This window comes from Dermacentor andersoni, chromosome 1 (assembly GCF_023375885.2).
Source record: "Dermacentor andersoni chromosome 1, qqDerAnde1_hic_scaffold, whole genome shotgun sequence".
NCBI classification, from domain to species: domain Eukaryota; kingdom Metazoa; phylum Arthropoda; class Arachnida; order Ixodida; family Ixodidae; genus Dermacentor; species Dermacentor andersoni.
In genome coordinates, this window is record NC_092814.1 from 142,105,320 (window position 1) to 142,118,957 (window position 13,638).

The window sequence follows — 13,638 nt, forward strand, 5'->3', positions numbered from 1 at the left end:
AGACGTGGCTGCCTCAGGAAAACGGGTACCGTTAGGAACTGGAAGAAAAGGTGGAAAACTATCGTCAAAGAATGTGTCATCATTGAAATGACTCCTTTCATTTGTTGTTTCACCCTGATGTACAGAGTACTTCACCAGTTTAGACGCATTCCAACGCTTGCCATTTTCAAGCTGGAAAGTACTGCAACCTACTTCGCAATAAATCTTGAACGGACCGGAGTATTTAGGACCAGATTTCCGTGAAGTACGTACCCTAACCAGATAGCCTGGCTGAAACTGAGGACATTGGTTGCGCGATGACGATCCACATACTTTTTAGTATTTTCCTGTTTTGCACGTACTCTACTCTGCACTTCCTGGCGCAACTTTGGAGAAGCAAATTCAGGATGAATCGGAGGCATGTTTGTGACATCCAGATGAGTTCGCGGTTGTCAACTATGGAGCAGCATAGCTGGAGACGCACTGGTAGTCAGATGTGGAGTAAACCTGTAAATTGCTAAGTATTTTAAGACCGCAAGCCTGAGGTATCGCCGTTTCAAAATAGCAATCTGTATGAACTCTTTAAGGACACGGTTAAATCTTTCTACCTGGCCATTGGCCTGTGGGTAGTAAAGAGAAGACAAGAAATGCTTAATGCCTCTTTCCTTCAGGAAGTTTTCGAACTATGCAGAAACAAACTGTGGTCCATTGTCGGACACTATAGCATCAGGAAATCCTTCTCTGCTGAATATGGACATGAGACTGCGCATGATGGCTTCCGATGTGACAGAAGCAACTTCGGGCCACTTGGAATGATAGTCAACCACGACCAATGCAAAGCATGCATACTGTGGAGCACGATCAAGAGGGCCTATTATGTCTATGGCTAACTTCTCCCATGGTCTTAATGGCCATTCGACAGGTTGTAATGGCGCAAGAGATGGTTTGGCAGATTTATCTGCTTGTTGGCACACAAAGCAGTTTCCCACAAGTTCCTCAACTTGCCTATCCATGTGAGGCCACCAGTAGATGCCTCTCAATTTGAGCTTGGTTTTCGTGATGCCTAAGTGACCTTCATGAGCAATAGACAGGAGTGTCTGACGCAGGGAAGCAGGAGCAACGATATGTTCACCTCGGAGAAGCAGATTATCCATGTAGGACAATTCAGACTGTACAGCAGCATATGCCTGTAACTCTGGCGGAAGGTCCGCCGCAGTTCTCCATCCTTTTACTATTTTGTCTTTTAATGCTTGGCATACTGGATCTGCTTGTGTGGCTGCTTGGAATTCCTCCTTTGTAATACAAGATAAAACTAAAGACACTATTTCCTCATCTAGTGCTGGCTCACGTTCGGGAGGGACAGGTAGCGTGACAATGCGTCCGCAATAACATTTTGGTCACCCTTACAGTACTCAACGGTGAAATTTTAATATAGCAATCTTGCATTCCACCTTGCAATTCTTAATGGTCGCTGTCCAGGACCCTTTGAAGATAGCAATTCGACTAGGGCTTGGTGATCAGTTCGTAGAGTGAACTGTTGACCCCACAAGTAAACATGCCAGTGTTCACATGCAAACAGACATGCCAATGCTTCCCATTCACCTACGGAGTACCGTTGTTCTGCGGAAGATAACGTACGAGAAGCAAAAGCTACTGTAAAGAGCTCATTTCCGCATTTTTGCTGTAGGACGGCTCCTATGCCAACGTCAGAAGCATCAATCGTCACAACAATAGGAAGATGCGGATGAAACATGCGTACCACTGGGCGTGAGGCAAGTAAGTCTTTAATCGCCTGAAAGCTGTATTCAGTATCCCGATCCCAGACAAAGGCTTGTCTTTGCCTTAGGAGTTTCCTTAGCGGTTCCACTACGTCGGCATACTGCGGGATGAATTTAACATAATATCCCGTGAGGCCCAGAAATTAATGTAGAGCCTTCTTGTCCTTAGGCTTTGGTGCCTCCACGATTGTCTGAATTTTGCTATCCATCGGCGAAATGCCGTTTGCAGAAATTTTATGTCCTAAGAAAGTTAATTCTGGGACACTGAATACGCACTTGTGGTGAAGCTGCATGCCTGCATTACTTATTCTAGACAGCACGGTTTGCAAATTTCTGTCATGGTCACATTGAGTGTGACCCCACACAAGAACATCATCAAGGTAGCACAAGGTGCCTGGACAGTCTTTTAAAACAGATGACATGATCTGCTGGTAAGCGGATGGCGCAGATGCCAAACCAAAACACACATGCTTGAAGCGAAAAAGACGTCATGAGTGATAAAAGTAGTAAGCTCACGGCTTTTCTGGGACAATAAAACCTGATGATAAGCGGACTGCAAGTCCAACTTACTAAAGACAGAAGCACCAGCGAGTCGATGCAACAGTTCGTCAGCCCTCAGTAGCGGAAAGGCATCGATGATGATAGCCTTGTTGGGGTCTCAAAGATCGACGCAAAGTCAACTGAAATTGTCCTTCTTCCGAACGACGATGAGCGGAGAAATCCACTCGGACACAGTGACTCGTTCGATGACATCAGCTGATTCCAGGCGTTGCAGCTCGGCGGAGACGCTCCCGGAGAACTAGAGGTAGAGGAAGCAGTTTTGCTGAGACTGGTTGCACTGAAGCTCGGAGACGAACGTCGTGGACGAAGCCCTGTACAAGTCCCAATTGTCCTGAGAACAGATGGGCGAACTCTCCTGGAGCTTTGTGAGGAAGAGACGGAAGCTGGATGCTTGGGTCAGCTGGAAGTCCTGATACTTGTTGACATGTGAGTGAAGACCCTTGAATGTCAATGCCCAAAGCTTGAATGGCGTCTAAGCCCAGAAGAGAAGTGCCTTGGTTCGTGACGTGAAATGTCACTACTGCAGCCTTGTTGTGGTACTTGACGAGCGCGGAGAAATGTCCTGAATGCAGAATTTCTTGCTGCGAATAATTCTTGAGTCAAAGACTCGAAGAAGATAATGGAAAAACCTTGAAATATTCTTCGTATAGGGAGCTGTTCATCAGCGACACCGTAGCTCCCGTGTCCACGAGCAACTTGAGTGTAGTATTCGCAATGAGGACTTCGGCGTGAATTGTTGCCGGACGGAAATTCGGTGCTTGAATTGTAAGCACAAACGGGACTGTAGTGGCTGAGTCTGTATCAGCGGTAATGGAAACAAGCTGCGTTTGAGCAGGAGACTGTCACTGTGTTCGGTTTTTCGAACGGCAAACCGAAGCGTAATGTCCCACTTTTCCACACGCACGGCAGGTAACGTGCTTTGCCGGACAGGTTTGATCGGATGCGATGTGGTAAGGTGAACTACATCGGTAGCAATGGACTACGATGTCTCGACTGGCTTCTGGGAGTTCGGGCCAGGCGTCATGTTGGCCGGCCTCCCGAGGATGCGACTGTCTGCCATGCCGTTGAGTGCCATGTTGAAGGCGCCGGGTCCAGGGAGGAGGGTAGCAAGAACCACCATCTTGCGCACCCGGGTGAGGAAGTCGGAAGTTGGGAAGTCGGTGATGGTGATGGCTGGTGACGCCATCTTGGCGTTGCGTCGATTACAAAGAAAGCGCCATGCATAACCAACTTGCCCACCAGCATCTGCTCAGTTGCATCGAGACGCGCTGAACAGATGAGCTGTTGAAGACTTGAAGTTCCTTGTCAACTTGCTGTTCGCTTCATCCGATTTGCTCGGCTTTATTGAGCATTCCGCAAGCGGTATAACCGAAAGTTGACGTGGAGGAGCCCGAATGACCAGACTAGAAATGAAATAGACTTTATACTCTGCGCTAACCCTGGCATCATACAAGATGTGGACGTGCTCGGCAACGTGCGCTGCAGTGACCATAGGATAGTAAGAACTCGAATTAGCCTAGACCTGAGGAGGGAACGGAAGAAACTGGTACATAAGAAGCTGATCAATGAGTTAGCGGTAAGAGGGAAAATAGAGGAATTCCGGATCAAGCTACAGAACAGGTATTCGGCTTTAACACAGGAAGAGGACCTTAGTGTTGAAGCAATGAACGACAATCCCATGGGCATCATTAAGGAGTCTGCAATAGAAGTCGGTGGCAACTCCGTTAGACAGGATACCAGTAAGCTATTGCAGGAGACGAAAGATATGATCAAGAAACGCCAATGTACAAAAGCCTGTAACCCTACAACTAGAATAGAACTGGCAGAACTTTTCAAGTTAATCAACAAGTGCAAAACAGCTGACATAAGGAAGTATAATATGGATAGAATTGAACATGCTCTCAGGAACGGAGGAAGCCTAAAAGCAGTGAAGAAGAAACTAGGAATAGGCAAGAATCAGATGTATGCGTTAAGAGACAAAACTGGCAATATCATTATTAATATGGATGAGATAGTTCAAGTGGAAGTGGTCTATAGAGATTTATACAGTACCAGTGGAACCCACAAAGATAATGGAAGAGAGAATAGTCCAGAGGAATTTGAAATCCCGCAAGTAACGCCGGAGGAAGTAAAGAAAGCCTTGGAAGCTATGCAAAGGGGGAAGGCAGCTGGGGGGGATCAGGTAACAACAGATTTGTTGAAGGATGGTGGGCAGATTGTTCTAGAAAAACTGGCCACCATGGATACACAATGCCTTATGACCTCGAGCATACCAAAATCTTGGAAGAACGCTAACATAATCCTAATCCATAAGAAAGGAGATGCCAAAGACTTGAAAAATTATAGACCGATCAGCTTACTGTCCGTTGCCTACAAAGTATTTACTAAGGTAATTGCAAATAGAATCAGGAACACCTTAGACTTCTGTCAACCAAAGGACCAGGCAGGATTCCGTAAAGGCTACTCAACAATAGACCATATTCACACTATCAATCAGGTGATAGAGAAATGTGCAGAATATAACCGACCCTTATATATAGCGTTTGATGCAGTCGAAACCTCGGTGGTCATGGTGGCATTGCGGAATCAGGGTGTAGACGAGCAGTATGTAAAAATACTGAAAGATATCTATAGCGGCGCCACAGCCACCGTAGTCCTCCATAAACAAAGCAACAAAATCCCAATAAGGAAAGGCGTCGGGCAGGGAGATACGATCTCTCCAATGCTATTCACACCGTGTTTACAACAGGTATTCAGAGACCTTGATTGGGAAGAATTGGGGATGAGAGTTAATGGAGAATACCTTAGTAACTTGCGATAGGCTGATGATATTGCCTTGCTTAGTAACTCAGGGCACGAACTGCAATGCATGCTCACTGACCTGGAGAGGCAAAGCCGAAGGGTGGGTCTAAAAATTAATCTGCAGAAAACTAAAGTAATGTTTAACAGTCTCGGAAGAGAACAGCAGTTTACACAGGTAGCGAGGCACTGGAAGTGGTAAGGGAATACATCTACTTGGGACAGGTAGTGACTGCGGATCTGGATCATGAGACTGAAATAATCCGAAGAATAAGAATGGGCTGGGGTGCGTTTGGCAGGCATTCTCAGATCATGAACAGCAGGTTGCCATTATCCCTCAAGAGAAAAGTATATAACAGCTGTGTCTTACCTGTACTCACGTACGGGGCAGAAACCTGGATTCTTACGAAAAGGGTTCTACTTAAATTGAGGACGATGCAACAAGCTATGGAAAGAAGAATGATGGGTGTAACGTTAAGGGATAAGAAAAGAGCAGATTGGGTGAGGGAACAAACTCGAGTTAAGGATATCTTAGTTGAAATCAAGAAAAAGAAATGCGTATGGGCAGGACATCTAATGAGGAGGGAAGATAACGATGGTCATTAAGGGTTACGGACTGTATTTCAAGGGAAGGAAAGCTTAGCAGGGGGCGGTAGAAAGTTAGATGGGCGGATGAGATTAAGAAGTTTGTAGGGACATGGCCACAATTAGTACATGACCGGGGTAGTTGGAGAAGTATGGGAGAGGCCTTTGCCCTGCAGTGGGCGTAACCAGGCTGCTGCTGATGATGATTGAGCGTTAGGGACGATCCTTTGTAGAGTAGCCGTTCTCGTATTCTTGCTGATGCGACACCTTGCAGAATTTGGTCGCGAAGGGACTCGTCGTGCCAAGCCCCGAACGCACAAGCAGGTGCCAGCCTTTGTAGCGCGGTGACAAAGTCCTGAAAGGTTTCCTCAGGTAGTTGCTTCCTGTCCCGGAAGATAATGCGATGCACCAGGGGATTGGTGCTTTCTTCGTAATGCTGGTTGAAAATTCGAAGAATGTCTTCGAAAGTAGTAGCCATCTGGTCCGTTTGCGACGCGAGGTCGTAGTAGAGACGCTTCCCCTCGAAGCCCAAGTTACTGAGTAAAATGGTTTTCTTCCTGTCGTCTTGTAGTGCCTCGCATCCGGTAGCCTGGAGAAACGTGGAAAAAAAAGAGGTTTCTACGTGAGCCAGGGTACCGAAAGAGTACCGGGTTATGCAAGGAAAGGCGGCATAGGGGTTGCGAACGCCATGCTGGGTACCAAGAACAAAGGCGGGGGAGTCGAGGTGGATGGAGCAGAAGTAGATGTAGCGTCTTGCATGTCCGAAGCAGGATAAGAGCAGCAGTAGAACGGCCAGAGCACGTAGGAAAAGAGTAAATGGTTTACCTCGTCGCCAGTTTGTTGTAGCTTCGATGGGGCGGCCGGATGGAGGACCTACGGCATGGGGTCTAAACGGCAGGGGCGTGCAGCGCCGCAGGAAAGGAGCCGGACTACTCAAGTCGGGGACCAGGCAAAGAATTATTTTATTTCTGCGAGGGGAAATGCAGCAGGCAACTTACAGCGTTTGGCGCTGAGTGGCGTCCTGACGTAAACGACCCAAACCGAAACCAGAAGCCAACACAGGATACCACATGCTTGTGGCTGTTTGAGCCCTTGTGGACAGTTAAATGCACATATTCATTCTTTTGGACATTCACGCGGTCCCTGGGAGATTGAAAAATCTGACGTTAGCGGTATTTTACGTGTATAACATCAAGTGTATGTTGTTTAATGTGTTGTTGAGTAATTTTTAATCGGTGTCATTGAATTAGTAAATAAAAGCAGTTAGGTAACTTTTAATTGTTCTAGTTCTCAAGATGTCAATTAGGGGGTTGTAGAGAATCATAAGAGGCGTGAAAATGAAGTGTTTCCAGCAAGGTACACATTGTGTGCTTACTTTTTCCATGTAATCAGGACCTTTGTAGCGCAAGATGTGTTTACTATATCAGAAATTTGTTATCAATTGACTTTCCCTCAAAAACTACCATCAAAGAACAAAACAAAGCATAGAAGAGCTGCTTCACTCCCCAAAATAGTGTGCTGTGTGCTTATACTGGCAGAAATTGGTGATTGAGGCCTGTTCCAGTAGTGTCAGCCTGATAATGGCACTCTCAAGTTTCACAAGCTGTGGACGTAGTTGTAAGTGAAGCTGCTTCCATAGCCAAGATGTTTGAGCAAGGCTATGCAACACAAGACAGTCACCCCCGTATTCAGAAATGCATTTAAACTTGAAGCCCATGCTTGACTTGATCTAAATGACGCCTGGCGTGAACGTGCCCAAGACACTCGTTACGTTTCCTTCGGCGTGTTCACGACAGGTGTCATTTAGATCAAGCGAAGCGTTTATAATATCTAGATCTCATTATACCTTTGAAACCCCAGAGAAGGGGTCAAAATGAATAAAGTTCTTCAGAGATGTCCGTTGAGACGTCTACATCATCAGCAGTAACAGTCATACTAAGACTGCCCGCAGTCGGCAAGAGTTTGGTGCCTTGTGTCCACAAGGCTGATGACATCCCACACTTTGTCTTTGTAGATATCAACTGAGCAGAATGAAATACAAGCTTTCCGAAAGCAGTTTTATATTTGCGCAGGCTTAACCTCCTTCCACAATACCTTCGGCATTTTTGTTCTATCACGAAATGAGATCCTGGGGATATGCCCTTGATTGGCAGCTTCACAAATTCATTGAGATTATAGGCTTCAAGAATCTGTATTTGTTGCATGTTGCCATTCTTAGCACCCGCCTAATTGATCTTGCGGCTATCTCCAACATTGCTGTCTGTGCAAGAATTTAAAGAAATACAAGCACTTCACTGCTGGCCTTAAACCGAGTTCATGACGTCTGCCAGGAAAAATAATTGTTTCACGCTGTTTGGGAGCATTGACAGTCTGTGAGCACTAAATACAGGGAAAAAACACACAGCCGTAATTGCTTGTTTAAATTTTCAGGAATTTTTTAAAATAGTCTATGACAGAAAGCATAATTCTTGTCCTTTAGCTGAATTATTCGAAGAGGCAGACATTACTAACATGAGAAATCTAAATGCATATTCAACTAATTAACCAAAATTTACTAGTTAACTTCATTAATTACTTTACAGCACATATTGCAGTTTACAAATTGTGGCCGGTGAGATTACAGGATGTATTCACTTGAGATGAATCTCCAGGATGACACCAGTTTCAAGATATCATTTTCCAATTTGTCGGATGAAATACATGGGCATTCTAGTTACTTTAGTGCTTCAATGACTAAAGTGTTTTGTTTAAAAAGTGAGTGGAACAACAGCGCATTTTTTCAGTGAGTTTGATGGCGCATATCTCCAAACTTAAGTCATTCTGGATATGCCTTGCAAACTCACCAGCAACAATTCGTAAATTGCAATATGTAGCACAAAGTAATTATTTAAGAAGTTTATTAGTGTTTCTTTTTAATTAGTTGAATATATGTTTCAATTTCTTTTGCAAGTAGTTTCCACTTATGAATAATCCAGCCCAAGAACTAGAATTGTGATATCTGCAAAAGGGAATTTCTAAAAATTCCTGAAAACTTGAAAATGATGACCCCTTATATGCTAAGTGTATTTGTCCATAAATTAGTTTGCAGAATCTGTAAGGGGTCGGCTCAATATATATGCCCTATTGCTACTTGGTAAGGGCTACCTGGCCACTGCAAAGTGCAGTTGATTGGCTTCTACTTTCTTGCAATAGAGTGCATCGACGCCTATTCAATAGATGCATGTCTTGATCATTGGCGAGGGTCAGACAGAGCCACACTTCATTAGAAAATCTCTGTTCCTGGTACATTAATGCTTTGAGCATTTTGGAGCACTAATCCGCCATTCTAGTTTCACTTTGTTGTAGAGGCTTTCGACTGTATATTATGCTGTGGAATGCCTTAGGTTTATAGGTTCTTGCATGAAGACGGCAGTGTTGGAATGGAAAGCTTTTTGAAGTCTTGTTCCTGGCCCTTGCTTGCAGAAGAGAGCCTGCTTTGGCGAGCCAAGAGCCTACGAGATGCCAGCTTGGAGGAGCGGGCTCTGGACTACCAGATGCCATCATGTGACCGGCTGGCCCAATTGTCACGCATGCGTGTCTGACCCTGCTGCAGTGGATGCACTCCTAAGCCAGGTCCTCCCTGTGTTGGCCCCCGGGAATACACAGAAGCAGTCGCCACGATTCTGTTATGTCACCTTACATCTCCAGCTGTTCCTTTTCCTCCTACACGCTTGTTTGTGTACATACAGAGATTGTCTTGTCTTTTGTTTCTGTTTCATTGCCTTTTTATCCCTGCTGGATGTGCGGCAAGGGTTCATGGAGTTTGAGGGGACTGCTGGCTGTACATTACTATACATAAATAGTGAAATTGATTATGGTGAAAGTATTGCAAGAGAACTTTTGTGAATATGTTAAGTTTGGGATTGCCTGCATCTTTTCTGTGATTCTCTTGCCGTCAGCTGGCACACAGTGCAAAGGGCAATCTGTCTCTGTAGCTGGAGCCTTGTGTAAGTCTTCTGTCCAGGTGCATACTTTGTTCGCTGCACCGAGAGCGCTGTGCAGGCTTGTGTACATTGACAACTACGTCAAGGTTTTTATCTTGTAACCTATTTGGTGATGGTTTTCAAATGTAGCACAGTTGATCAGGTCGATTGTTGCTAATTTTATATGGTGCACGATCGGTGTGTGCATTGAGTGATCTGTGCTACCCTTGTCAATAAGGCATTTGACTTTGGTCTCAAGGGCACACTGTCAGTTAGTATGAGGAGAACATGAGATTGCTTAGCAGGACATTCAATAGATCTCGTGTTTCATCATTGACTGTGCAGCTGCCATAGCTTACAGGCATGAAAGTAGTGTGTTGCTGCAGCCTTGCAGTTCTTGATGCCTATCATTTTGACCATTTTTTTCTTCCTCCCTTCTTTTTCTATGGAGAACTTTCTTGCCTATTTGAGCATTTAAGTATACTTTTCTTCCTTTTTAAAAAAAATTGAAGGGGAAAGCTGGTAAAGAGCAGTTGTTCTAGTGTTTTCAATGTGTTGATTTTAGATGTGATGTAGTAGCAGTTGCTCTCACCACACTTTCAGACATGCTGGGTGCCACTGTAGATCTGCACCACTTGCAGTGTATTTTTAGTGTGTGCAACATAGCCAAGTGCAGTGCTGGGGCGTCGCATGGAAGGGCTCAACGACACAAGGCGTGACTGCTTCAACCACACCCTGTGCTGGCTTGACCGTGTGTGGAAAACAGTGGTGTGTGTGCATGGTTGTGGGGAGGGCACCGGTGAGGATCAGGAGGGTACAACTTTGCATCTCATGATAATGAAGAGCAGATATGGCATTGTCAGTGAGCAGAATTGCGTGCCTGCAATGTCCCACAACATTGACGTGGTATTATCTGGAGACTGCCGTCTCGTCCTTTTTATGTGCAGTTGGAATGTTCAATCTGCTTGTGGATGCAATTGCATGCAGCCTTTTGTACTGCATTGTCGGAAGACATAGCTTCTTATCCTGCTAAGAAGGTGCACTGTTTATAAAGTGTGCTGTTGTTGAGCTTGTGAAGAATGCATTGCGTGTAAATAGAGGAAATTTTGGAGTCAACTGCGAAATAAGTTTAAGGCTGTAAAGACTGCAAAAGAGCCATTTATTTGCCTTTGGTTAGTTGCTCATTGTCCTGACTTTTCTCTTTCCCATTTTTGCTCCTTTTATTGATCAGGGAGTGGGGGCAAGTGGTCAGCACCGCACACTTTGCCATGCGTTGAGTAGATACTGACTCTAGTATTTTTCTTTTTCGGCAGTTGATGTGCAGCATAAGCCCTGCTTTTTGTGGGAAAAAGAAGATAGGTTGAGAGGAGTTAAGCATGCGAGCACATTTTTGATCAATAAACATACGAAGAAGGTTTACTTTTTGTTTGTTTGTCTTCTTGATAAACTAGATGCAGGCCAATGTGTCATCAATGTGTCCCATTAAAGCGGCTGCATGCTGCTACAAATGTGCGCTTCCGAACTTCTGAGTGCTGCATCAAAAAAGGACTTCTAAAATAAAAAGGAGCCGCATGCAACGTCAGGTAGCATGGTGAATCTTCTGCAGGTTGTAGGGATACTGGGATGGCAACAGCAATAGCCCGTGCACCGCGGTTGCCGCACGCCTGCTGGACAACCGCGGTCTGGATTAAGGATACAATGACCGACCATAGCCTGCACTAAGGGAAAGAATTTACTACATTCATAAGATAAACAGTACTTTGAGCAGGCCAGCTATTTGTAAACATCATGAAGGTATTCCTACTTAACGGCTGGAGTACGGGTGGCCGCAGTGTCTGCAGCAGTAATACGCAAATGATTTCCTACATGTGGGAAAATGGAGCAAGTGAATGGCAGACACTACCTCCCTTACTGTTCGCTGTGCACCGATGAGACCTGGGCGAAGTCTGTGGGGTTTCTTGTGAAGCGAGAGACGCATTGTGTGATTTTATGTGATGCGTCGTACGGCATGTCATATCCGCCTTGCTGCATGCGACGATTAGAGAAATGTCCTAGTTTATAGCAAGAGAGCCAGCAAAACAAAAAATTCTGCATTGTCTAGTTGTGTGGAACTTCATTCTTTTTGCAGTTTCTTTTTCTGTTTTCAGGCTTGGGAAAAAAACTTTTATGCAGCATGTATGATCAGCAGAAAGATGGATTGGAAATTTTTCATGATTGCCTACGATTTTCTTATTGGCAATTTTGCTCTCACGATATTTAAGAAGTTAACAAATGATGTTATTAGGAAAAATACAAAAATAGTCTGACATGATTCAAGCGATGGCAAGCATTACCTTGGTTCCGGCCAGCTACGCGGCAATCGCACATTTTTCAATTTTGGCACTGGTTATGTGGGACAGCCTACGTATAGACGTAGTTTTCAAAAATTTTTAGAGTTTCGCCCGAAAGTCGAAGCATCGATTGCGATATTAAATTAGTGGACAGATATACGAAATAAGGATAGTAGTTTTATCGGCCGTATAAAGTTGTAAACATATGTATCCTTACTAAACGAGCGTAGTGTCGCGCGCGCACAAGCAAACGTGAACGCATCTCGCTGGGTGACCGTGGGCTTAAACTCGCCGTCAAAACGCTGGAGGAAGCGAGGCAGCAGCAGCGAGCGAATTGACCTTCGTACTGCGTCTCGCATGAACGCAAACTAAGCCGTGAAAACAGCGCACGGGCACGCTCTGTCCCTGTCGGATGGCTTTCGAGATACAGGGGCGGGCGCGCGCGGCCGTTCGGCCCGCGCGGAGTAGAACGCTAGATAAGCTGCGATCGACGGCTCACCCTCGCACACTTTCACTCGCACTTAAAAGCATACGGCGCGCGGCGACGGTTTTATCACCTTCGGACTTTAAGCGGGAAACACACGGTTCGCTTCGGCGTCCGACGCGCCGGATCGGACGCACGGCGTGCGACAAACCGGGCAGATTTTCATCCTCCGACGCATCCGACAACCGCACCGTCGTTTGGCCGCAGCCAAAGACTGGCATGTGACGTTCTCTGACGTTTCCTCCACAGAGGCGGCGCCGGCGGGCCGATTTCTCGCAGTATTTAGTAGTTACCAGTTCAGCAAAATTATCTCGAACGTGTGCCTGTTCTGTAAAGCGGCGGCTAGTACACTAGTACTAAGCTACTGGCGAGATCGGGAGCCGCGATGCGGGCGCAGGCAGGCAGCACACGCCGACCGTCTGAGCGAGGCTGCTCGCTTGGCTTACATGTTTGCCTTTCGCAACGATTGCGTACAGTGTTCATAGTTTGACAAAAATGAGCGCTCTTCGGCGAGCTCGGGCTGAATCGCAAGCGCCGTTAGCCGCGGCGTCCGCCGAGCTAGGCCTACCGGCCCCATGACCAGCCGGTCGTGACCGGCCTGCCCGTCAGCGGAACAGTCAGTGGACAACGCGCCGTTGTGGTTTTTAACTCGCAGATTTATAGTTTTATTGACAGTGTTCGCGTAAAGTGAAGCAGTGTTGTGCAAAGTTGTTTATATTGCGTTTCTCGACGTGGATATGAAGTCTTCTGAGCGTATACAAGTTTGGGCGCTGGATCTGGGCGGAGCTTACGCGCCGCTCGCGCGTTCGGATGCACGTACCGTGTGCCCCGAATCGTCATATGCCGCATGTCGGAGCATGCAGCGCCGCTCGTCGGATCGGACGTCAAATCGTACCGTGTGTCTCCTGTTTTATACAGAACCTCACGGCGACGCCGACGGCAGAAATGCCTATGGAGTGTCCATATAATTTATATCTCAATAAAACAGTAATTGCATAAAAATGCCGTGCTAGCTACGCAAAATCTGCGTGCACAGGTGGTGTATGCGCTTTGTTTGACACAATTTCCGAGGCAAATTAGTCGCCAAATACACAATTAACAAAAACATTGATTTACTTGCCGTCGCAAATGTGGTATATGTTTATCTTATTTGAAGGCTA

At 45.9% G+C, this 13,638-nt stretch overlaps 1 protein-coding gene across 2 annotated transcripts in view; it reads left to right on the top strand.

The window, feature by feature from the left end:
* LOC126544616 (dnaJ homolog subfamily B member 14) overlaps positions 1-11,083 on the top strand; it is a 93,468-nt gene extending 82,385 nt beyond the window's left edge. Inside the window, exon 8 of one of the 2 annotated variants that reach the window (XM_050192053.3) lies at positions 9,165-11,083. In XM_050192053.3, the coding sequence (XP_050048010.1) occupies positions 9,165-9,283 (119 nt within the window). In that variant the 3' untranslated portion in view covers positions 9,284-11,083. Of the gene's footprint in view, positions 1-1,666; positions 1,729-9,164 lie in introns of those variants that run through there. The other variant, XM_055062104.2, reaches the window with a different exon arrangement.
* Positions 11,084-13,638: the final 2,555 nt, after the last annotated feature.